This window comes from Podarcis muralis, chromosome 14, assembly GCF_964188315.1.
Source record: "Podarcis muralis chromosome 14, rPodMur119.hap1.1, whole genome shotgun sequence".
NCBI lineage: Eukaryota > Metazoa > Chordata > Lepidosauria > Squamata > Lacertidae > Podarcis > Podarcis muralis.
The window spans coordinates 26,784,496-26,809,849 of NC_135668.1; the positions used below are offsets into that span (position 1 = coordinate 26,784,496).

The 25,354-nt window shown below is 44.9% G+C and overlaps 1 protein-coding gene across 2 annotated transcripts; it reads right to left on the minus strand.

The window, feature by feature from the left end:
- Positions 1-1,140: 1,140 nt before the first annotated feature.
- Positions 1,141-25,354, minus strand: CILP (cartilage intermediate layer protein). Of its 2 annotated transcripts, none has more exons than XM_028705757.2 (9): positions 25,200-25,354; positions 20,941-21,117; positions 15,219-15,302; positions 12,662-12,931; positions 10,767-10,952; positions 8,267-8,581; positions 7,914-8,022; positions 6,168-6,325; positions 1,141-4,419 (listed from the first exon to the last, which is right to left on the minus strand). In XM_028705757.2, the coding sequence occupies exons 2-9, from the start codon at positions 21,002-21,004 to the stop codon at positions 2,072-2,074; spliced, it is 3,534 nt and encodes a 1,177-aa protein (XP_028561590.2). In that variant the 5' UTR covers positions 21,005-21,117; positions 25,200-25,354; the 3' UTR covers positions 1,141-2,071. The 2 variants fall into 2 exon arrangements, with proteins under 2 accessions (XP_028561590.2, XP_077775159.1); XM_077919033.1 differs by lacking the exon at positions 25,200-25,354 and adding an exon at positions 21,517-21,535.

Below are 25,354 nucleotides of genomic sequence, written 5' to 3' on the forward strand. Positions count from 1 at the left end.
AAATAGACCTTTGTGATAAAGAAAGTGATAGTAAAATGCACCGGAGAGGTAAGACTTGCTTAACGAAACATCATCTAACCTCCCAGCAAACACATCAGAATGGAGCGTTGGATAAACAGATTGTTTGGAAGCATTGGAGCCAACTCATAGGGGCTGAGGTTCCTTCAGGGCCCCCAATAAAATATTTGACGAGGCCAGGCTCCACCAAGTTCACAGGCATTGTCATTCAAATGGTGTGTGCACGCTGTGTTTTGTTATGTGGGGCAGGCCTTACCTGGGGGCCCTCAGCATTTTATTCAAGTTGGCACCCCTGCATGGAAGTGACCGGAAACTCCTCTCAACTACAGAAGTGATTGCTGTTTCTATTTAAACCCACTTATTCTTCCTCACAAATGGGCATAATATTGACTACTGATTTCATAGAACAGGTGTGGGGAATCTGTAACCCTCTAGTTGTTTGCTAAACTACAACTCCCATCATCTCTAGCCATTTGCTGTGTTGGCTGGCATGGATTGGAGTTGTAGTTCAACAACTGAAGGTTCCCCCACTTCCTGTTGTAGAGGAGCCTTTTTCCTATGAAGGGCTACTGACTTACAGGAAGAGTCAATCAGCTGACCTACAAGTTCCCTAGGCTGGCTAGGTATAGCATGGGCCCAACAATTCTGCTTCAGGCCTCAAAACAAGAGTGATGGGGCACATGTTAACTCTTGATCCATAATATTTCCAGTTTCTATTTTAGGGAAGTAATGTAAGACTTGTGGGCCAAACTCATCCCTACAGACTTGTCCCCTCTGTTCTATTTAGTTAAGCACAATTTGTGCTTAACTGGCACTGGCTTCTTTGACTAGAGCTGGGGAAATTCTAGGCTGAAATCACTAAGCCACAGAGCTCACTAGGTGACATTGAGCCATTTGCTGTCTCTTGGCCTCCCTCATAGGATTGTTGTAAGTACTGGGGGGGGGGGGGTCGGGTCACAGAAGAGCCCATACATGCTGCTTTGATTTCCTTGGAGGACGTGTGGGGTGAAAATGTAGTGAATACATTTACATAATTGGCATTTCTGTGTTCTGCAAAGAAGGGAAGAAGTTCGCAAGAGCAGTATGGCAGGAATGAAAACACACACACAGTTGCAGAGCAAATACAGAAATAAATATCATTGTTCACATTTACAGAGCCTTACAGATACTGTAGATTCAATATGAAGGAATAGCTTCCTTTTTATTTATCATTTGTTAATGGGGCTGCCAAAGCCACTTACCAGAAAAAGAATTTATGTACATTTTTTTTTAAATATTCGATATAGCTTCTTCCACCCTTGCAGAGAACATTTTTTTACAGTTTTAAACATTCTTCTGAAAAACAAGATCTTAATTACATAGATTAGGTGTTAACTCTTCAGCTGCATTTGGTCAGAGACTCTTAAAATGCAACCTTCCTCAAAGAGGGAATCTTCAGTACTGGTATTGATTAAATGCAGTAAGTTCTAAAATTTAAAAGAAAGGATTTGCCGGTGATGCAGAATTCGGGCTGAAGCATATGGGCTGAGGCTAGCTTACCTGCAAATATTCATTCCCTTTTTAAGAGGTATGCAAAATTTAATCCAGGTGGAAGGAAGTGGTGGGGGGATTGGAGCACATCAGTGAGAGAAGGGCCTTCTTGTTGGTGCATCTTGGTCTGTCCTGCATACACTCTCTTCTTTTTTTATTATTTATTTGTTGAATTTATATACTGTCCTATACCCGGAGGTCTCTTCAGACAGTACTTCACTGAGAGGTGCTACTGCTTAAGCCAGGGGCAGCCAGTGTGATTTTATCAGATGTATTAATCAAGTGCTTGCTATTTATCTTGTTAAGTATTTCACTGCATTCCTAGGATGAGATCTGAATGTTAGTAAAAGGTGTTGAAGGACTCAAGGAACTTCATATGGGCAGAGGCTTCCCCACATAAATCAGTGTTTTTAAAAAAATACTATCGTCCATGTGATGCTGTCCCCAGAATTTACGTGTGTGCGCGCTGGCAAAGACCCTCTGAGCCCCATGGAGCTGTTGGATCGCGTTGGATTATAAGATCTTATTGGGTTCTTTGAGGAACTCTGACAAAGGGGGTGCCTTTCCCCCTAATCTGACCAGCACGGCTTTCGCTTGACATTCTCACCCCTACCCTCCCTCTAAGAGGGCTCACCGGGTACCTGTTCGGCACATTGCGCAGGGATTGGAACAAGCTTTGCTGTTGCGCGTCTCTCTCTTGACAGTTGAAGGTGAGCGCTATGCCCACGTTGGTCTTCATAATTCTTGAGGAACCGTCAGATGTTCCGTCGAAGCACCTTCCCAGAGCTATCTCCTTGGCTGTCCTGGGATCCTGGTCTGTAACTGTGTAGATCCCATAGTTGTGACCAAGAGGGTCAAGAGGCGCCAACATGGTGTACTGACTGGAGTCGTTGTTGACCGCAACGGGAAGGTGGTTCACCAGATACTCATGAAGTGTGCTGCTGACACTCTCCCGGTAGCAGTTCCCTTGTGGGATGATTTTCACCAGTGTCCGATCAACACGTTCCTGGTCATACAACATGCCGCTGCACTTGAATTCCAGGCACGCTGCTGAAATGTTAGGTCGCTCTTGGTCACGGATGCTACGGACATCTCTGATGCCATACAGCTGGCCAACTGTACGTGGGTGCGTGCCCCCCATGTTGCGAGACCTCACATTCACCTCCAGGGGCCCGTTGATCCTTACCTTGACATAGCAAGCCCTAAATTCCATCGGTTTAGGCCACCAGGCCAAGTAGTCTTCTGTCCAGTTCATGGGGTCGTCCTCGTTGAAAGGAACTGTGTTGTAGTCATACCTGTCTCCTTCTACCCTGTAAAACCTAAAGTGAGCGGCACTATGTGGAGCCATTTCACATTCTCGAAGTTTCTCGTAAGGGTATATGGGGCCGTTGCTCTCTTCAGCAGCGTTTGGAGTGGGCTTCGCCACGCTGATGCTGAAAGCGGTCTTCTTCACGTTACGATCCACGTGGTCCGTCCGCCGGTACTTCAGCTTATTGAGATACGGCTGCGGGACTCCAACAGCAGTAGGACTAAGCCTTGGAGATGAGGGGACAGCTTCAAGCTCCTCCCCTCCAAGGCTCGCCATGACGTAAGCGCTGTAGGCATCTGGGTTTTGGTCATCGCAGAAAGCGGGCACGCAAACGCCGTTGGAGCCAGTGACAGCGCTGTCAAAGCGGCCCCATGCTCTAGGATTGGTCGAGTAGCCTGGTGTGGGCTCCATGTTGATAACGGAAACCACCACCCCTGTAACTTGCTCACTGGGCAGGTACCTTTCGCTTCTGTAAGTGCGCACCTTGATATAGCACCGCCTGCTCTCTGGGACGTCAAGGTTGAAAAGCCTCCTTTCCCTTATCTCCATGTTGCCTACCAGAAATGTCCGTTCTTCTCGCTTGTTGCGCCTTTTCTGGTCAAGCTGGAAGTCTCCTTCTTCTTCCCATAAGCCTGTCTGGGGGTTCAGAGACCAGAGCTTCATTCCCTTCAGGTGTTCTGGCATCCTCACCTGAGCGGAGTCTAGGTGGACTTTCACTTTCCCTGCGTTGAGGGTTTCGGCGGAGGTTTCATCCGTGAAATCCATGGAAAACATGCCATACGTCCGCAGAGGGAGCATGTCGCCTTCGTCGTCTACAAAGTTCAAGTCGCTTTGTGCTATGGCTGCACTAGAGACATTCCTTGGGTCCAGGAAGGTCACACTGGCTTTCACCTTCCCAGCATAGAGTTCTCCGTTCTGTCTATAGAACGTATTGGGGGGAATTTCCAGTTCGGCTATCGGGTCATCCCCCTCCATAACTCCCAGAGGTATCACGCTGGTCTCTGTCGACTCCAGCGTGACGGGCGGATTCTTCCTTAACATCTTGATCTCATGGAAGACGGTCCCGCCGTTTTTGTTGAAAGGCAGCACCTTGGTTGTGTTCACAAACTTCTGAAGGCGATCGACGAACGTGAGGACCAGCCTCTCTGTGTTGGGTGGCACTTGAATGGAGAAGGTTCCCTTATAGCCGGTCATGCTCACCCTGTTATTCCCCATGTATATATGGCCAAACCTCATGGGCTCTTGCGTGTCGGAAGCCACGGCTCTTCCTCGCACCGTCACCTTGGCTTCAACGCACTTCTGACAGCCGCACCTCACATTGACTTTGATGGGAAGTGTGTACCCGGAACAGGTTAATTCTCGTGTCTCCATTCTGGAGACCCCACAGCAGTAAGCGGCAATGTCTTTGCAGCGGAGGCCGTTATCCAACATCCCAAAGCAGGCACTGGATGGGCATCTGCCAACGTCATAGTAGAAGGAGCCTGTTGAGTTTTGGAAGCAGTCGTGTGGCAGCCGGATGAGATAGCTCTCGGGCCTTGGGTTGCAAGGAGCTTCATTCTTTGCTGTAGAAATAGATTTCATATGTTAGTTTCTTGTGCAGCCATTTCTGTGAGAGTTCAGGGACTTCCCTTATGCAGGAATGTTGTTCAAGCCAAAAAGTGAGAGTTCTGAACCCATGTAACTAAGGGCTGAATAACACAGGATACTAATGACATGGGTGTCCATTGAGTGAAGAACTTTTCTCTGGAAAGTAGCTAGCAATGGGGGAGAGTCATCAAATTGTAACGTTGGAAGGGACCCCAAAGGTCATTTAATCCAACCCCCTGCAATGCAGGAATGTGCAGCTGCAATCCATTCGGGGATAGAACCTTGGCGTTATCAGCACCGCATTCTTATCAACAGAGCTAAGCTGGTGAAATTCAACTCCGTTTGCATTTAAAGGCAAACCTGCGTAATTCACACTCTCCAAATGATAAGCAAACCCAAACATAGCACTCCTTCAAAATTCACGCTTTCCTGAAATTTGCAGTTCTCCGGCCACGTAATGTGTACCAGAAAAATGCACCAGCTAGGGAAAAGTGTACATAACAATGCACACATTTGTCAAAACAGCACATCGTAACACACTATATATTAGGCAAATTCCATACAAAAATGTGCGCATTAGGAAAAAGCCGCATAAAAATGATGGATTTTCATGAGCTTGCTGTCGTTGTTTTCAAGCAAACTAATGTGGAAATGTTGGAGAATTGAACTTAAGGTTGGGAAAATGAGAAACTGAAATTTGACAGCTTCACCAATCCTTGCAAGTAGCCAAATGGCACGAGAGGTGGTGGTGGGGAGTTTTTACAAATTGCCAGCATAGGAGACTCAACTTGGATTGGGACCCTGGTTTGGGAGGTATGGGGGCTCTAGACTGAGTCCTGGACATTATAGATGGAGAGAACAGCTGTCCCAGCATGAGTGCAGATTGGCAGCCAGATTACAAAAGGGGCACCTCCTTCAAGTCTGTTTGCCATGGGGCCTAGCTGCTATGGCGCCATAGAACTCCAATTTGCTTCCCTCCATCCTTCTCTCCTGTTTCTAAATGTTTCATTTGTTCCAAGTTCAGCTGAGCAACAGTTTTTACCCTATAGATGTCAGGTATAAAATACAGGCAGAATATTTGCAGCTGCTTTTCAGATACCTTTTTTCATTTTTTTAAAAAGCTGAGATGGCACTACTTTGTTTTTTTGCAAAACAGTTGCCTGCTAAAAAATAAATAGATGCCAAAATAATTTTTAAAAAAATATTGTTTAGGATATGCATTCAGAAATGCATACACTAAGATAAAATAATGTTGTGTAGATTTTTTTAAAAACGGCAACAACGTGTGAAAGGGGGAACTGAACAGACTTCTGAATGGACATCTGTGAAATCAACACAAACTATAGAAATCCACGCATCCTTTCTTGCCTCATGAAGGCAATTTCCATTGCTTGAATTAATTAATTTATTTATCTCATAAAATGTATATGCAGTGGTACCATGGTAGTCAAACATTCGAAGCTCCTGCAGCCAATCGGAAGCTGCGCCTTGGTTTTCGAACCGTTTCGAGAGTCGAACAATTTGAGAACCAAGGTACAACTGTATTGCTTAATTGGAATGGGGGGGGGGACCCTCCAAGCGGTCCAGTCCCACTTCCACTCTGTGGTGTGGGTGTGCACTGGGACTGCCCCACTTGCTTCCATACACTATAAGTAAGGAATAGGGAAGATTTGAAGTCCACCACCACTTCTGCCTCCCTGCCCCTCCAAAAATGGCTTCTTACCTGTTAGAGAAAGTGTGGCTGCTCGGGACTTCACAGATCCTGCATCATTGCTGGTCTTGCAATAATACTCTCCAGCTTGGTCCATTTTCAAGTTCTTTATCACCAGGTTGCTTTTGTACTTATAAAGTGAAGGGTCTAGCAAGGTTTCGTTGTGGAACCTGTAGTATTTTCAGAAAGGGAAGACTCAAAACTTAGAATCAAAGAGATTCTTCAAACAGCTCTTGTTTATTCACAGGCCAGAACAGAACTGAACTGAAGGGTTCAGCCAGCCTGCTTATATAGAACTCCACTAGAACGTAACAGTAACCATTTTCTGTAACTATCCAATCACTGAACGTCACTTTCAATCCCTTATTTGCATATGTGGACCTGAACTATCTACAGTATCCCCCTGCTGGCCCAGGGTGAGAACTTCAGTACATAACATTTTTCTACCTCTCTTTGCTTTTGTGGATTTTCCAGGTCTGCTGTCTTGATGATTTCCCTTTCCCCACCCTGGCAATGGAAAGCTAATGGGAGATCTGTGATAAAAGTTTATCGAATCAATAGCAGCCTCGTACTCGGCGTTGCTCAGGAATTCTAAGAAACCAAAAAGATCAGTGCAGTTTTGAAAGGTTCAGGCTGCCATTGTGATTCAAAATGGCGTCCAATTGCATCCAAACATAAAAAGCTGCTTCCTGATCTGAGGAACCATTGTGCAACATTTGGTTAGGGTGTCTTAAGCAGTGTCCCAGTGAATAGCGAACAAACAAAACAATGTTCCAAAATACATAGTAGATAAATAATGTGAAGAAATTAGCAGTATACCTCTAAGAACCAAGTGTTTGGGACAAACAAACAGGTGATGGGTTATCACCCAGACTCCTCCCTCCATCAGTTGTCACCTGGCAGCAGTCATTCCATCAGGCAGCAGCAGATACGGGAAGAGAAGGAAGCAGGACTGCTCCATCAGCACAGCAACTTCTGTTGCCTCCTCTCCCTGAACTTTTTCATCCCAGCTGGTCATCAGAACAATTTGTAACCTTTCAACTTGTAGATGAGTTTGCCTATCTCTTCCTCCCTCCCAATCCATTTTCCTTTTGTGCTGTGTTTTTTTTTTTTTGTAAGCCTTTTAACTGAATTGCAAGCCACTCTGCAAGTCTCTCTCTCTCTCTCTTTTTTGCTGAAGAGCGGGATTAAAAATTGCCATTGTCAGTAAATATTGTGGTTGGTATTCAACCAGGCTTTACTCAGACTAAACCCATTGAAATGAACGGAATTGAGTTAGATACCTTAATTTTAGTGGTCTACTCTGATTAGATCTTGGTTGAACACCACCCTATTTAAAGAATTGTTTATTCCAGTGCTATTAGGAGGCTCCATATGTTCTGGGCTCACAATTTCCCCCCTCCAAAAGCTTTCCCATCTGCAATTTTCCACATGGGCAATTACCCTTATAACTACACACGTCAGAAGCACTAGGGCGGGTAGCAGCTAATGTTGATTTTGGGACAGAAAACATCCCTCCTTTGCAGGCTGCTTTGTGTTCCTTTAACAGCCCCCAAACCCTATTGGGGCTTCACAACATTCAATTCCGTGGTGCTGCTTCATGTGGCTGCATTTGCTGCTTTAGAACAAAACTAATGTCAGTGGGAGCTTAATGAAATAAAAACTGTGGCATTAGTATAATGACTTAATTATAGCTTTATGCAGTTTTTATAACCTATTAAGGAACATACTTTGCCTGTGTGAACTTTAAGCACTTACCAAAAGTATCGGTCAGGTACCGGGTCTCCAACAGCCTGACAACAGAAAGAAACACTTTGTCCCTCTCTCCTGGCTTTGCTCTCAGGATGCGTCACCATGTACGGTTTTTCTGGGGGCAGAAAATATTCCTCACTGAGTTGGCTTACATAGCTGGATTTACCATTTCCTGTGTTTGATCCAGACCTGGAGAACCTCAGGCCTGCCAGCCTAATTAAACCCACAAGGCCATTTCCTCCCAAACTACAGCCACCTGCTCCACCCTTGATGTCATATGTGAGCTCAGGTGTGTGGCAGGTAACAAGAGTGTGGCTCCCATCCCTTTGAACAGTTTGCACCGAAGTTGCTTTGTTTACCTGCTCTTTCCAAGTGGATGTGGACTGATGAGGAACGTGCGGAACTCTCAGGGACGATGACCAAAGCTGTTTTGTAATTTGGCTTTTTGATCTGCAAGGCGGTTTTGCCATCAAGGCACACGCCAGGAACCTGAAACTCCCCATTGCTGTCAGTCACTGTCAATAGTTTTGTCGGCTTGGTTTGCAAGGAGACGGCTGCACCGACTGCAGGGCCACCACCTTGCAAGGAGACTTTGCCACGAAGCAGGTGTTCCTCACACATGCAGGTGTCACATTCAGCATTCACATGGCCCATGGAGCAGGTCATGTTGCAAACTGAGGGATGGAGAAAACTGCCGGTTATGACACATCACATCATTTTTTTATTTGACTGTGTACACAGCTTGCACACAGAACACAGTACTCCCCAAAGAATGCTGGGAACTGTAGTTTGTTAAGGCTGCTTGGCATTGCAGCTCTGTGAGGGGTGAACTACAGCTCCCAAGATTCTTTGGGGGACCACATGTGCTTTAAATGTATGGTGTGTACATGGTCTTCTCTGAAACGCACAATTAAGGGTTGTATCCAATAAAGTTATAGACCTACTTAAATTTATGGATCTAAGTTAGGTGTGTCCATTAATTCCAGTAAGTCTACTCTAAATATCACTGGTGTTGGATACAACCCCAAAAGAAGGAAGAAAAGAATTATCCTAATAAACACATTTTTACATGCAGTTCTCTGACTAATGTACACATTTTTGCAAGGATTGTAAAAATGTGTTTTACTAATGTGTTCATTTTTACACACACTTTCCGCTAATATTTGCATTTGATGCCATGAGTGCTGGAAGGAAGACTGCTTCCTGCTACAGGGCCCATTTCCACCTGGCCTACAGGGTGGAGCCCAGACTCACCTTGAACAGCTAAAAGAGGCTCCTGGGAGGCCGGAGGGACAATGCTGGAACAACTCTAGGGTTGAGGCAACTGGCTAAAATGTTATAAACGGTTCTAATTTTGGTTCCTCTTTTGTTTTTGTCAGACAGGTGTTGGTTAAATGTTTAGTTGAGGTTGTGGTTATTTTAATTTGGGTATAACTAAACTGTTATTATTGTTATATTGGTTTCTATTGGTTTGTTGGTTGCTTGTATAGGATATTTTGTTTTTTAATGTTTGGTGTTTTGTTGTATTTTTATATATGTTGTAAATCACCCAGAGTGGCTGGGGAAGCCCAGCCAGATGGGTGGGATATAAATTTAATGACAACAACAATAATAACAAAATTATTATTAATAGTAAACAGTCACTGGAGAACCACACTGTAAAATTCAGACAAGTGTGAATTTTGGGTAGTTGTATTTTGGTTCTCATATTGTTTGAGAATTTGATAGATTCCCCTTTAAACATGATCTGAATTAAATTTCTCTCCCATCCCTAGACGGAGCTGAAAGGACCACAGTCACCGCCAGCCTTTCTTCCAAAATCCACAGTTAGGCAATGCCTTTGTTAGCAGTAGTATAGTGGCAAATTCAGATGTGCAGGGTCCTACCATGGCAAACACTGCCACACCTTCTCACAGCCATGCCCCCTTCTAAGACTATACAAAATTCTGAGAAGATACAATATGGCTATAATTCTACAACAATAATATTTGTTGCATTACAACAATCAATGTAGATCTCCATCGGTTGCATTTCAGCAATATTTATTTTACATGTGCAAATGATTTGGAGTCCTCCAATATACAGTAGTACCTCGGGTTAAGAACTTAATTCGTTCCGGAGGTCCGTTCTTAACCTGAAACTGTTCTTAACCTGAGACACCACTTTAGCTAATGGGGCCTCCTGCTGCCGCTGTGCTGCATGATTTCTGTTGTCATCCTGAAGCAAAGTTCTTAACCCGAGGTACTACTTCTGGGTTAGTGGAGTCTGTAACCTGAAGCATCTGTAACCCGAAGTACCACTGTATTCTTTCTGCGTGACTTATTTATGTTTCCTTTAAGGTCCATTGTATATAACAGAACTTGCATACCATTCCCTTGAAACGGAAGCACCTTGTGTTTTCAGTGTTCATAAATGCTTAGCTTTGGAACATACAGGACAATGGCTCCTCAGAGATCTTCCCACTCTCTTTCTCCAGAGTGACCCTTGGAGCCAATCCTCAGTGGCTGACCCACCTCCTTTCACTCTGATTGGCTCCAATCAGCAGAAAGGGTGGGAAGACTTCATCTCAGTGGCCAAGAAGCTCCCCTTTCATGCTGATTGGGTGACCCCAGTATGCTGGAGGGAGGGACCCTTCTGGGACCCAGTTGCAGAAATAGCAATGGGTCTTCAACCCCAGACCTCAACACCTCTTGTTGGTTAGGGACCAACCAACCTCTCACAAAATTGTGACAAGCTTTTGAGTTCTCTTCATCAAACAAGATGCTAGACAAGGCATCTTGGGGGTGAGGGTTTGAGGTGTGTGTGGGGGGGGGATATGCAAGTACAGTTCACCCACAACACAGAATTTTATGGGGGCACCTGAGCAAGGAGGTCCAGGACAGCGTCGCCCTTCCTCGCTCACTTCTTTGCAGTGTGGCTCCTGAAGGCTTTCCGCGAGGCAGGTCCTGGTCCGAGTCTGGACACCGTCCTGTTCACATTTTCCAGAACATTCGCTCCACGTTGACCACGAAGACCATAACATTTTGGAATCTTGAGGTAAGGAGTCTGGCAACAAGATTGTCACTGTGTTACTGAGGTCTGGCCTCATGCGTCCAAAATAAAACAATTGGGGCCTTTCTCTTACAGTGATTTCTTACTTTTTAAAAAAATAGTGCTTTTGGTGAATAATAGAAGCAGCCTTCTCTACCTCATCTTCTTGAGCATATCTTGGCCATAAATCTTCCCAAGGAAGACTACTTTCTCCTTAGTCTTATTTGGGCAAAACCTGCTGTGCAAAGACCCTCACTAGGAAATCTCCCAGTGATGCCCACCCACTTGGGTGGCTTTAAAATGGGGGTATTTAAAGTGCAGTCAAACCATCAATTCATATTTTGCTAGACAGGCACATGATAAGAGCTGAAGCTCACAGAGTTTTCCTGTAAGTTTGCTAGAGAGAACTCTGTGCCCTGAGCTATGCATATTTTCCTACCTGCTTGGACCCATCATCTTTTTTGTCACTTTCCACCAATCCAGAAATTTGAGAACATCTGCTGAGTTTGAGCTCCAATGTTCAGACACCATCTTAAGCTAGGCTAAAGTATGTCTTTCTAACAGAATTACCATTTTAAGCCTGAACAAAGTCTGAACAAAGTTGCTGTATCTGTTACTCTCCAACAAGCATTCTGAGTGGGTAAATGTCATATTTACCTTTTTACAAGTCTGTTTGTGCAATTATTGTTTTAAGGGGGAGAAAAGGGGGAAATACTAGGAGAATCCAGTCTGCCTTAAAGCATCCTGGATTGCTTAAACTAAAAGTCTAAAACTAGCCTATCTTTGCTTCCCTTTTAAGTTGCAAAGGGATGGCACTCTGCTGAACTCACAAACGTGATGAAGGAAGAATAATATCTAATAAATGTAGCCTCTCCTAGCATCTATTCACACCCCAGCATAAAAGAGGATTAGACAAATTCCTGGAGGGTAAGGCTAATGGTGGCTATGCTCTGCCTCTACTGTTGAATACCAGTTGTTGAGAATCACAAGGGGGGAGAATGATGTTGCAGCCAGTTCCTGCCTCTGGGCCTCTGGTTGGTCACTGTGAGAACAGGATGTTGAACTAGCCTGGATGTTGGACTACATGGACGTCTAGCCTGATCCAGTGACCAGGCCCTTCTTATACGATACGATACAATAATCTTTATTGTCATTGTCCCATACAGAACAATGAAACTGAAAAAAATCTACATCAGACATTCAAAAACCAACAAGCCTGCTATCCCAGCTATCCCAGCCTGGTTAACCCCCTAAAAACTCTGATACCCCATAATTAAATACAATATACTCCCATAGAGACAACCTTACACTGCATTTAAAATCAAAATCACATTTGGATAGAAACTGTTTCTCAGGCGGCTAGTTCGAGTCTTTATAACCCTGTACCTTCTTCCAGAAGGCAGAAGCTGAAAGAGATGATTTCTAGGGTGCGCACTATCCTGCACTATCTCTGTAGCTTTCTTATGGCACCTGGAAGCATAGATTTGATCCAAGGTGGGAAGAGTGCACCCAATTATTCTCTCTGCAGTCTTTACAACCTTGGACAGCATTGGTTTTTCCCTGACGGTGCAGCTCCCAAACCACACACACAGACCATAAGTTAATACACTCTCAACAGTACAATGGTAAAATGCCATCAACAGGTCCTTTGAGAGATTATTTTTCCAGAGAATTCTCAGAAAATATAACCTCTGCTGTGCTCTCTTCATCAGGTGAGCACTTACCTCTGGGGCACAGGAAACGGACAGCATAATTCAAGCATGTTTGCCCTGCAGGCTGCTCCTTGTTCAGGCACCAGAATCCTTCCTGGGCATTGGAGTGAACCACCTGGCCTGTGCTGGCAGCAGGGATCCAGTCTGTCGTTCGGGCTTCGACGCGGATGGGCCTGGAACACAACCTGTCCCGATAGTAGAAGCGGATGGCATCTGTGCGCTCGTAATCCCCATTGCCTCCAGGGTGGTCAATGTTAAACCAAGTGGTCCATCTCACATTGCCTGGATAACAGAGAAGAATGCAGGGTGCCTCTCACGTACCTGGAAACCTTCTTGTCTTCCATCAGTTTTATTGTTTAGAATTAACAAACCCCCTAGCTTAGCATGAGTATTAAGATGGAAAACATGATTTGGAAAAGACACTGATGGGAGGGCCATAGCTAAGTACTGAGACATCTGCTTTGCAGGCAGAAGCTTCTCATCCTTGGTTGAGTTCCTTGCATCTCCAGGTATGTCGCCTGGGAATGTCTTCTGCCTGAGGCCCTGGTCACTGCCAGTCAGTGTAGATAATGTGGAGCCAGATGGACCTATAGTCTCTTAAATGAGGTTTCATATGACACAGCCTTGCAGGATCTCATCTAACTCCAAAAAGCTGTTTTTAGCTAGTATGTATATAATTCAGCTCTACTTTAATTTGTCCCCTCCTTCTCTTCACCCCTTTGATTGGTTAACTGTCTACTCAGCTTTCATTTTCTATTTTCTTAATCCAATGTAAACTGGAAAGTTTGCAGGGAAAGGCTCAGTGTTAGAGCATCTGCTTTGCATGCAGAAGGTCCCAGGTTCCATTTCTGACCTCTCCAGACAGGGCTGGGAATGTCCTCTGCCTGAAATCCACTGCTAGTCAGTGCAGACAATACTCAGCTAGATAGACCAATGGTCAGGCTTCGTAAGGTAGCTTGCTCGGTTCCTCCACTTGCTCTTAGACATATTCAGAATCACTTCACACAGTGAAAGTGGTGGTGTATACTGACTAAGAGACTGATCTGTGGATCAGAAAGTCCCTGGTTTGAACCTCGCATGTGCCATAGACCCTGTTGGTAAGCCACTCTCTTTCACTCTCTGCCCCGCAATCCTCAATTTTTATTTTATTAACGTATTTTTCGCTCTATAAGATGCACCAGACCACAAGACGCACCTAGTTTTTGGAGGAGGAAAACAAGAAAAAAAAATATCTAAATCCCAGAAGCCAGAACAGCAAGAGGGATCGCTGCGCAGCGAAGGCAGCGATCCCTCTTGCTGTTCTGGCTTCTGGGATAGCTGCGCAGCCTGCATTCGCTCCATAAGACGCACACACATTTCCCCTTACTTTTTAGGAGGGAAAAAGTGAGTCTTATAGAGCAAAAAATACAGTATATAGCATTTGATTACTTAAAAAAAAACCCACAACCTCACAGCAGTTTACAAAAAGAATAAAACAACTAAATTACCCGTAAAACACAGTGAAAAACAACAATTTAAAACCTCTGAAAACAGTGTTTCCCAAACTTGGGTCTCCATCTGCTTTTGGACTACAATCCCCATTATCCCTGGCTAGCAAGACCAGTGGTCAGGAATGATGGGACCCGTAGTCCAAAGGCAGCTGGAGAGCCACGTTTGGGAAACACTGCTCTAAAAATAAGTAACATGAACGATAAGCTAAAAACCAGGTTAAAGCATATCAACATTACAGTGGTACCTCCAGTTACGAACTTAATTCGTTCCGGAGGTCCGTCCTTAAGCCGAAACCGTTCTTAACATGAGGCGCGCTTTCGCTAATGGGGTCTCCCGCTGCTGCCGCACCGCCAACACGCGACTTCCTCTCGCATCCTGGGGCAAAGTTCACAACTAGGGGCATGTACTTCCAGATTAGCAGAGCTTGTTACCCGAAGCATTCGTAAGGAGGACGGTACGTATCAAGAGTTTCCACTGTACACATATCTGGAAAGGCTTGCCTAATCAAAAATGTTTTAGCAGGCATCTAAAAGAGCACAGTGAAGGTACCTTGCAGATGTCAATAAGCAGGGAGTTCCAACTTTCTGGGTGCTGGGAAATGAGAGCAATTACCATGGCTAACCTTTGACCTATGCTCACCCCCCCACCAAACCTTTTCGTAGCTATTGAATGCTCGACTAAGCTGGGCTTTGGGCATGATCTAGAAAGGCTCCCTTTCTAGATCATGAGGAATAAATGGACCAGGTGCTGCCACCACCAGTCCAGCATATTCTGCCTGAGGAGACTGCCTTCTCTGCCTATTGGCAGGACCGGCCTTGAAATGGGCTGCTGTTCTATGTTTGACTTTCGCTGTCCAGCAAACGCAGCCAGGCCGATTCTCTTTTGCTGCTCGCCAAAAGTTGTTCAGCAGTGGCAGGACTTACTTAGTATGTTTTCCATTACTGAAGAAAGTCGTGGAGACAAACTGGTTGGATCTGTTGTAAATTAAATCATTCTCTTTTTATTTAAGGAATGGCAAAGTCCGAGACATCCTCCCTCTTTCCTAAAACAAAACTACTAGAGATGGGAAATGACTTACTGTCTGGACCGCGTTTGATCAGAGGGTTGTACAGTTTCTGTCCTGGCTTGATCCTGCTGACTGATTGCTTTAGAACTCGCTCGCCTCAGGGAGAGAAAAGTCAGGAGAAAAACATAATCAAACCAGCTGGAGAAAATAACATATTGAAGTGATAACAGTAGCATAAATTCTATTATACCCAGCTATTAGTTTCTAGAGAATACATACTGGGAGTCCTCAATGCTCCTTGTGATGCTGGAATTTTGTAAATGCATGTCCGCTTCAATTCCTGATGTGTAGAGACACTGTGGTTACTCAGTGTAGGAATGGGTGAACCTTTCAAATTTTGGTTTCTCATTTTTTCCAGCCTTAAGTTCAGGTCTCTACATTTCCACATTAGCTTGCAATGTTTTGTTTCATGTCCTGATGAAAATTCACCAGCATTTTAATATCAGTCTCTCCTAATGTACATAATTGTAGGTGCAATCTCTCCTTATATACACATTTTTGCAAAGCCATGTTCCCTAGTATAATATCTAAGGCTCAGCCTGGATAGCTCAGTTGGTTAGAGGGTGGTGCTGATAACGCCAAAGTTGCAGGTTTGATTCCCGTATCGGAGAGCTTTATATTCCTGCATTGCAGAGGGTTGGACTAGATGATCCACGGGGTCCCTTCCAACTCTACAATGCTATGATTTTAGTATGCTTTTTCTGCTCACTATAATATATACATTATGTGCACACCCTGCCCTAGCATGTGCATATTTGTACGCATTCTGGGGCTGGAGAATTACACTGCAAAACTGGTTCATGGATTGTTTCAGAACGTTCATACAGGTTTCCCTTGAAATGCAACCTGAATAAAATTTCTTTCCAGCCCTACTAAGGATCCCTTGTACATGTCCATAGGTTCACATATTCCAAAGCATCCTAAATATGTTCTGGGACTCAGCCTTGCCTCAAACAGAGTCTTAGTTAGAGCCAGAAAGAGCCAGAAAACGACTCCCTTAATATAATGGCATCAGTGCACAGGCTTCTTTATAGAGAACATGGAAAGGGTTGTTTTGGGGGAGGGGATCCCAGCCTGAAAGTGCTCACTGTCTTGGATCTCAATTTTTGTTGCTCATGTTACTCTCTAAACAGAAGGGGAAACAACAGGATATGGGGGAAATGGAGAGAAATATTTGACCCTCTAGACCAGGGGTCAGCAAGGTTTATCTTGCCTGGGCCGGATCAGTCCCACGGAGATCCCAGATTGTGCATGTGTGTGAGTGATTTTTGGTATCTGCGCGTGAGCAGACACAATTTTCAGCCCCGTGGAAGCGAGTCCCCATGCCGCGCTGCATAGGTTTAGTGCTCTAGACTCAACTAGCCATTTAGATTCAATTTAATATTTAAACGTTTTTGCATTCTGTTCTAACCAAAAGTGGCTTATGACACAAAACAGTGGAAGTACAGTGGTACCTTGGTAGTTAAACAGCTTGGCTCCCGGGCAAATGGGCTCCCAAATGCCACAAACCTGGAAGTGAGTGTTCCTGTTTGTGAACGTTTTTCGGAAGCCGAACATCCGATATGCAGGAAGCTCCTGCAGTCAATGGGAAGCCACGCCTTGGTTTTAGAACAGTTTCGAGAGTTGAATGGACTCCCGGAACAGATTACGTTTGAGAACCAAGGTACCACTGTACGATTTAAGGTATTAAAATGAAATGTTCGATATAGCCATATTGATAATATATTCCAGCTGCTGCTCCTCTTCCTGTCCTCCACACAGCAGAGTCTCTGAGATGCCAACCCAGATCCTTCAAAGGACCACCCCAAAGTGCTGTCCTCCCATGACCTCCACCCAGAGGCAGTACCTGCCCCCCCCCCGGCACCAGGACTTCACATTTGTGGTGTTCTTCTGGCCCTTCCGGGCCCTGCCTGGCCTGCAAAGGTGACACTCTGCAGGTGACAGGGTGGAAATATTGTCCCATCCCCTGCCCCAATTCTGCTGCTATCTCTTAAGCCTTATTGGTCACAGTGCTGGGCAGCCTCAGAGCTGTAACAACAGCTGCCAAGTGGAGCTCTCTGCATCCCTGCACACACCCCCCAAATAGATGTGCGTGCAAAGGAGAGGCGAGGGGGTGCATGTGAGCATTTGGCAACGTGGTGCAAGAGCAAAATTGTATAGTCTGCGGCAGACCTTTCCCCAATTTTTTTGTGCTATACAAGACATTAGGCATTAAGGGGAGGAAGGGAAACAACTCCCAGACTCTAAAAGGAAGCCAGATGACGATTCGAATGTAAATGAAAAATCCAGAAAGTTAAGAGAGGAAATGACTGGCTGATACAACCTCCCTTTGTGGTTCTGTAGGCTCGGCTTGCTTGTCGCTGCACAGACTTGGCTAAAGCTAAGCTCCTCTTCTAATTCCTTCCTGTGGAGGTAGAGCATGGCTTGTTGGCCAAGTCCCTGGCACTGCTTGCCCTTAACTGCAAGGAAGGATGTGATCCGGTTGCCAGCACTGAAGAAAGGACTTCAGAGCAGTGTGGTGTAGTGGTTAGGGTCATGGGACTTGCGAGACCAGAGGCCAAACCCTCCATCAGCCTCAAAGCTTGCTGAGTGACCTTAGGCCAGCCACTTTCTCTTCTCTTTGCCTCGCCTACCTCACAGGGTTCTTGGGAGGATAAAATGGAGAAGGAGGAGAACCACCTTGAGCTCCTTAGAGGAAAGGTGAGGTAAAAATGTGATTTGAAAATAATATCATAGATGACCTATTTACTGAGTGTTCACCCTGATTTGATTACACATTAGGTTTTCTTGATTACTCAGAGGGTTACACAATAGCGTGAAATGCATCTCACACAATTATTATCATCATCATTTATTAGATTTAGATACCATCCTTCATCACAAGATCTTAGGGTGGTTCACAAGATTAAAAGTACATGGTAAAAGCACAATTAATAGTTAAAACAAAGACAACAAAATAATACTCCCCAAACAAAATAATACTCGCCCCTCCCACGAACACGTTTAAAAGGCTGGTGTTAATCAGCCAAAGGCCTGGTTGAACAGATATACAGTGGTACCTTGGGTTAAGTACTTAATTCGTTCTGGAGGTCTGTATTTAACCTGAAACTGTTCTTAACCTGAAGCACCACTTTAGCTAATGGGGCCTCCTGCTGCTGCCGCACTGCCAGAGCACAATTTCTGTTATCATCCTGAAGCAAAGTTCTTAACCTGAAGCACTATTTCTGGGTTAGCGGAGTCTGCAACCTGAAGCGTATGTAACCTGAAGCGTATGTAACCCGAGGTACCACTGTATAATGAAGGCACCAGATGAATACACTGTCCTTGCATAGCAATGAACCTGAAGTCCCACCTGCATGTTTAACAGTCATGTCTTGTCCCAAAGTGTTCTGGGAGCTGTAGTTTGTTAAGGGTGCTGGGAGTTGTTAAGAGACACCCCCCATTCCCCTCACAGAGCCACAATTCCTAGAGTTCGCTGGGAAGGGGGATTGCTAAAAACCACTTTGGGAATTGTAGCCACCAGCACCCTGTACAAACTGCAACTCCCAGGATTCTTTTGGGAAAGCCACGGCGGTTTAAAGTGCTGTCAACGCACAATGTAGATGGGACCTCTGGTTCATTGCTATGAGGGGGGCAGCGCCTCTGTGCGAGATGCATTTTCAAAAGAACAAATGTTGGCGGTGCCTGCCGTTGGTGTAGTGGTTCATTTTATGGCAGCCGACCCAGCCTGTGGGGCAAGAGAGCAGCTGGTTTGGAGATTGGAAACAAAAGGTTTTGTGTCTGTTCCCTGTCAAATTCGGTTTCCACTCGAGTGTGCCAAGCGGCAGCTGTCTGCGCAGGCTGTTGAGCAGAACCTCTTGCAGAGCTGAAACCACGACAAACCCGCCTCCCGCCCCCACTGAGGAAGGCAAGCAAGGTTGTTGGGGCATGCAGGGGAGGCCAGAAATTCAGCACACAGAGAAGCCATCGCCCCGTCCTATTCCCAGCACAACTCCATCAAGTCCGGTCCTACTGTTAGGCAAAGTGAGGCAACTGCCTCAGGCCACAGATCTGAGGGTGGAGGCAGCTTTCCTAACCCACCCACCACAGCCATTCCCAAGGGGAAGGCAGGTGTGTGTAAGCAAAAGACAAGCAAATCTGTCCGTTTGGGTTTCTCACATTCTCATTCCCGCCCCCCTCCCCCCCAGTCTTGAGTTCCGTTCTCTCCACATCAGTTTTTTGGTGGGGGGATTTAAGTCCTCATGGGTAAGTCACAGGGATGTCAACTTGAATAAAATTTTGAGGGGGGAGGCAGGTAAGCCCCACCCTGAATAATCCATCACAAGACATGGCACACACACACCATTTGAATGGCAAATGCCCCCGGCCCCCACAAATATTATATGGGGTGGGTGAAGGGACCTTGGCTCCTATGATCTCTCAGCCTAACCTACCTCACAGGGTTGCTGTGAGATAAAAATGGAGACGACGAGAACCATGTATTTTCGAGCTCCTTAGGTGGTATATAAATGTGACAAGTAAGTAAGTATGTAAATAAAGTATAAAGAAACTGAATGTGAAAATAATTTAATAGTGTGTGTCCCCCTTACATTTAGGCTGTGCATACACAATACATTTAAAGCCCCCCCCCCTCAAAGAACCACAGGAACTGTAATTTGCTAAGGGTACTGGGAATTATAGATCCATGAGTGGCAAACTACAATTCCCAGGATTCATTGGGGGGGGGGAGGGCTTTAAATATCTGTTGAGGTGACCAAGGAGTACCTTTTATTGGTCTGCACTCCACAGCCCTCCCAGATGTTTCCTGAAAATCCCATGGCATCCTGGGCTGGGAATTCCTACTCCCTGCTGGGCACCTCTTTTTGTTTTCAAGTAACACATTTACTTTTTCACTTTTGAAGAAATCCCTGCAGAATTTTATTTTAAGGTACAAGGAAGGATTTTCCTTAAAAGCAAGGTCTGCAAGCACACCAGCCTCTGGCCCTCAGCAAACGTCTCCGTGGCCTCCTGTGCAACAGTTTGCCCCCTGAGGCAACTCCTCCATTGGGGCTTTTTCAGATCAAGAAGCAGAGGCAGCCAGGGAGGCTGCAAAGTGTGAGGGAAATGTTTACTGGGAAGAAAAACACATGCCATCCTTGGCCACCTGCAGGGCCAGGCCACTTTGCCACTTGAGGCAAAACAGAAAATGGCACCTCTGCCGCTGCTTCCTCCCTCCACCCCCTGCCGCACTTCCATTGCTGACTTAGGCAAGTGGAGATGGCCAGGGGAAGCCCTGGCATGTTGAAGGAGGTGGGGCAGATACAGGAAGGAGCAAGCGGGGTGGCAGCAAAGGAGGCAGAGAGTAGCATGCTCCTTGGGGGCTGGATCTGCCACAACTCCCAGCCGTCCCCAGCCTGCTACCTGAGGTGACTGCCTCATGAGCCTCATGGGCAGGTCAGCCTGGTCACCTGGAAACATTAAGGTAAGCTCTATACTTCACAGCCACCAAAGTTATAAAGGAATTCTCAAATGCCCTGCGAATGAGATGGGGAAAAAAACAGAAGCGTCGTTCCTTCAGGAAATTAGAGAGCAAGTTTTCGCCCAGCGCAATTCTCGGTGGACCTTTAGTCTGACCCAACAGAGCTTTTTCTGATGGTCCTTCCAGAGCATGCAAAAGCTGCATGAAGAAGATCTTTCTTAGACCTGGATAGCTAAAACAAAACAAAACAATAATAATTTCATCTTTGATGCTCACCTAAAATGCCTGCCACTCCGAGAAGGATGAAGGAAGCCAGGAGGCATCGCTGTGTTGCAGCCATCCTCCAGGGACAGAACTGGTTCCTCGTGGGGAGCTGAGTCCCAGTCAGATTGGATGCATTCAGGTGGTGCCCCTCTGGTCTGAGTGGACGTTTAATCTTCCTGCATGGAACAACTGGGGAAGAAGGAGGACATGTCTATCAATAGGAGCCTGACCTTGAGACTCTTGAGACTTTGCAGGGATCTGCTTGGCCACTGCAAAAACAGGAGGCTGGACTAGATGGGCCATTGGCCCAATCCAACAGGCCCTTCTTACATTCTGACAAAGTTAATAGATGTGATTAATTTGGGTAAATTCATCTCAGTGGGTCTACTCTGATTAGAATTTAGTTGGATACAGCTGTGATGGGTAAACGCCCCGGAAAGCGTGGGATGAATGGAAGGATTAACGGGAAGACATATAAACACTCCACCCACAAATAAGGATGAACGGAGGGTGATTGCCACACGTCGTATAACCGCACCCCCAAAAAAACAAATTAGAGTGAAAGCTCAATAAAGACCAAAGTCTAACCTCCATGTAAGCTTTGTCTAAGCAAATCTGGATGAATGCTCAATAAACAGGGCTTCTAATGGAGCACCCGAAAAAAACCCACCCATGCCCTCTTAGGCTGTTTTCTCGGGACAGTGACATCATCAACAGAGAGGGTCTGTTCCCTGAGCATCTTGGCCAGGGAGGATGCAGCAGACTGCACTTTTAGGAAGCTGGCTCTCTCTGCTCTAACTTATTGGAAAATTGAGTGGATGTTTCCCCTCTCCGCCCCCCGCCCTGAAACTCCTGGCATAACTTCTCAAGTATAACAAGAGGGAAGCGTGTAGCAGAGACAGTATTCATATCTGTCTATCCACTTAAGCTTCCACACTAAATCTGTTCTGCAGATGATGGCTTCTTGCAATCTCATTGGAGGCCCCCTTTTAAAAGGATTAAACGCCCCCAGAACCAAAATGATTCAAGAATGCTGAAATAACCGAGCTTGGCCACGGCATATCCATCCTGTAACACAATCCTCCCTCCTGAGATTGGAACATCCTCCGAGACATATGCTAAGAAAAATAACGATCCTTCTTATAGCCAGTTTCGCTCGCAAATCAGATAGGAATGTAGCCAGAAATGATGTGGATGTGAAATCTTCCGAAGTGTAAACCCTTTCCCCAGGGCCCTCAGACACAGATGTGTACACGGACATGCTACATGTTTTGATTTGCACTGAGAGAATGTACAAATTATTTTACAAGTTTCTAGTCCTGTTGGTGTTAGGATTTTTTTACAAAAATAAAATGTCTGTTAAAAGGTAAAGGGACCCCTGACAATTAGGTCCAGTCGTGGCCGACTCTGGGGTTGCGGTGCTCATCTCGCTTTATTGGCCAAGGGAGCCGGCGTACAGCTTCCGGGTCATGTGGCCAGCATGACTAAGCCGCTTCTGGCGAACCAGAGCAGCACACAGAAATGCCGTTTACCTTCCTGCTGGAGTGGTACCTATTTATCTACTTCAACTTTGATGTGCTTTCAGACTGCTAGGTTGGCAGGAGCAGGGACTGAGCAACGGGAGCTCACCCCGTTGCGGGGATTTGAACTGCTGACCTTCTGATCATCAAGCCCTAGGCTCTATGGTTTAATCCATAGCCCCACCCACGTCCCTAAAATGTCTGTTACTAAGTACTGAATCCTCTTCCACCCACACAAAATAGAATATGAGATTGTCTAAGCAGCTAGGCAAGGAAGGAGTCTAGCAGGAACTGAATTCCTAACCCCCAGCCATTGAGATTCCTACTGAAACTCCACTGTGGAGAGTTTCACTAGGCACTGCCCTCATGTCTTTAAGCCTATCATGATGTTCACAAGGTCTAGAAACTTTGATATTTTAAAACTGACATTATAAGGAGTTTTAATACTGCGTCTAATGCCATGTCAGGAGTTGTGTGCATTTGCAGGGAATCCCTATGCAGAATGCAAACCGTCCTGGTAGAATCCTTGCAGCAGGCCACACATTAAGATTAGGGTTGTAATAAAACCTTGCTCAAATCCAACCTTTGGTCAGGTTTTCAAAAATTCAAATCCAAAGTTAGAAATACATTTTAGGGGCACTTTGGAAAATGCTTCTTGCCACTTGTTTATTTATCTGTTTAAAAGATCTCTATCTCACTCTTCATTAAAATAATCCCAGAGCAGTGTGCAATATAATCAAAAGTATATAAAGCAGCGAAACGTTTAAAAATCGTTTGCTGACCTGGTGCCCCAACCAACATTATAAGGCAAAACATTTGGAGGAGTCCAGGTTGGAGACAGCTGAGTTAAAGCATCCTCACCAACAACGCAAGTCACAAAAGACCTCAGCCATAAAACTGTCCCAAAGGAAACGGAACATTACAAACTTCTTGATGTTCTTAATTCTTGTAAATAAGCTTAACTTTCCAGCATCGCCATGTGGTTAGAGCTGGGTGAATGTATCAATTTCACCTTCTTCTCAGTTTCTCATTTTCTTGATTTTAAGTACAGTTCTGCACATTTCCACGTTACCGGTAGTTTGTGATTAATGAAAAAAAAAGGTTCTCATGAAATTCATCAGTGTTTTTGCAAAGCAATTTTCTCTGATATACTGCATTGTTGTATGTTATTTTCACCAGCGCAATTATATGCACACTTTACCTAAGTCTACATATTTTTGTACACATTACTTGGCTAGAGGACAACATTGCAAATTTCAGAGAAGTGCAAATTTCGAAGGATGCCCATGTTTACATTCTCGTATTGTTTTGGAAAGAGTGAATCAGATAGGTTTGACAAGCATAAATTTGAATTTCTCCCCCAAATCCCTACACGCGTCACCCTGTGTTTTTTAGAAATCTTGAAATAGAACATCATATATAATTGGGAACACTTCCAGACAGCCTAAGCATTCATCTTGATTTGTTTGCACTAAGTTTGTGGGTAGGTTATATGACTTTGGGTCAAGTAATTGTCATCCCATACATTCCAATGCATTTCACCATCACATTGGGGGCACAGCAGGTTTTTTTACGCAAGAGCTCTGGATCAGCTTTAACTGCAACCACCCGAATTTGCTGGTATGTGATTAAATCTCACCCGAAAATAGTGACAGCCTGGAAGGGCCTTGTTTTGTTGCAAACAGATGAAATGGAGGAGAATATGCTATTACAATTGCCTCCCACACATCTCCTTCAGATCCCTCTGAAGTAAATATGTTTGTGGGGGAATCCAACTGAAGCCTAAAGAAGGTCTGTCCAAGATGTAAACAAAACAGAGTTTAGACGGTTGAATGAAAATTTTCTTTCTTTCTTTCTTTCTTTCTTTCTTTCTTTCTTTCTTTCTTTCTTTCTTTTTAAAACTCTTGTTCACATTTGCCAATACATTTCATTTTAATGCAATTAAATAAAGCCTGAACTTTTTTTGGTTTTGGTTTTTTTTTTTGCAGGGGGGGGTGGGAATCATCCATTCCAAGCAAAGCAAAAGGACTTCATATCAGAGACTTAGGCACACCCATCCATTTCTCCGCCAGATGAGAAGCTCTTCATGCTGCCTGGATCACGGTGGTGGCTCTTTATTGAACATCTTTGAAAATTAACGCTCCCCTCCTTTTTCAAATTCTGAATGTTGAGTGATAGCTGGAGAAAAATCGGGAGGAATTTATCCAAGTCCTGAATTCTCTTTCCTAATGGTGTGAATAAATTAGGGACAACCTGTCCTAAATCAGAGGTTCTGTCCTGGCTGGTGTGGTCCCTTCAACTTTCCCAGTCATTGCATCGTGACGAACCTGCCTTGCAAATCCACTGTTTTCACACTGCAGAACAATTTGTCCTCTGCTCCTCTGACACAACCGCCTCTTATAAGCTTCTAACTTGCTACTTAACCAAGCATTCAACAGTTCCATGGTTAAAAACAACAACACATTTTATGTGTTTAGGATATATATAACCCGTTCTTAAAGAAACTTCCCACTTATCAAGATAAATTAAAGCACAGTCTAAATCAAGTGAGCAGCAATAAAAAATTTGTTCCTACCCCTGCCTCTATTTCTTCATGTTGTATGTAAGTGGTTTTTGCATATAACAGCATATAAAGTCAACCTCACACCATTTTTAAAAATGGACTTAATGATGGAGAAGCTCAGATTTAGTTCTGCCTAGTCAAGCTCTAAGAAGTTTGAGATGCTAAGAGAAATAAGTGTTGCAGCTTACCCCAGGCTCCCAGTTCTTTGCGCCTTCTGGACTCCTGTCTAAATACATCCGCTCTGAGTGTTTTCCAACTGCTGGGGTCTCTTATATAGCCTTGTGTAGAGCTTAGGGGATGGCATTGAGCCACACAGATGGAAAACCTGCTCTGACAGCAAGGA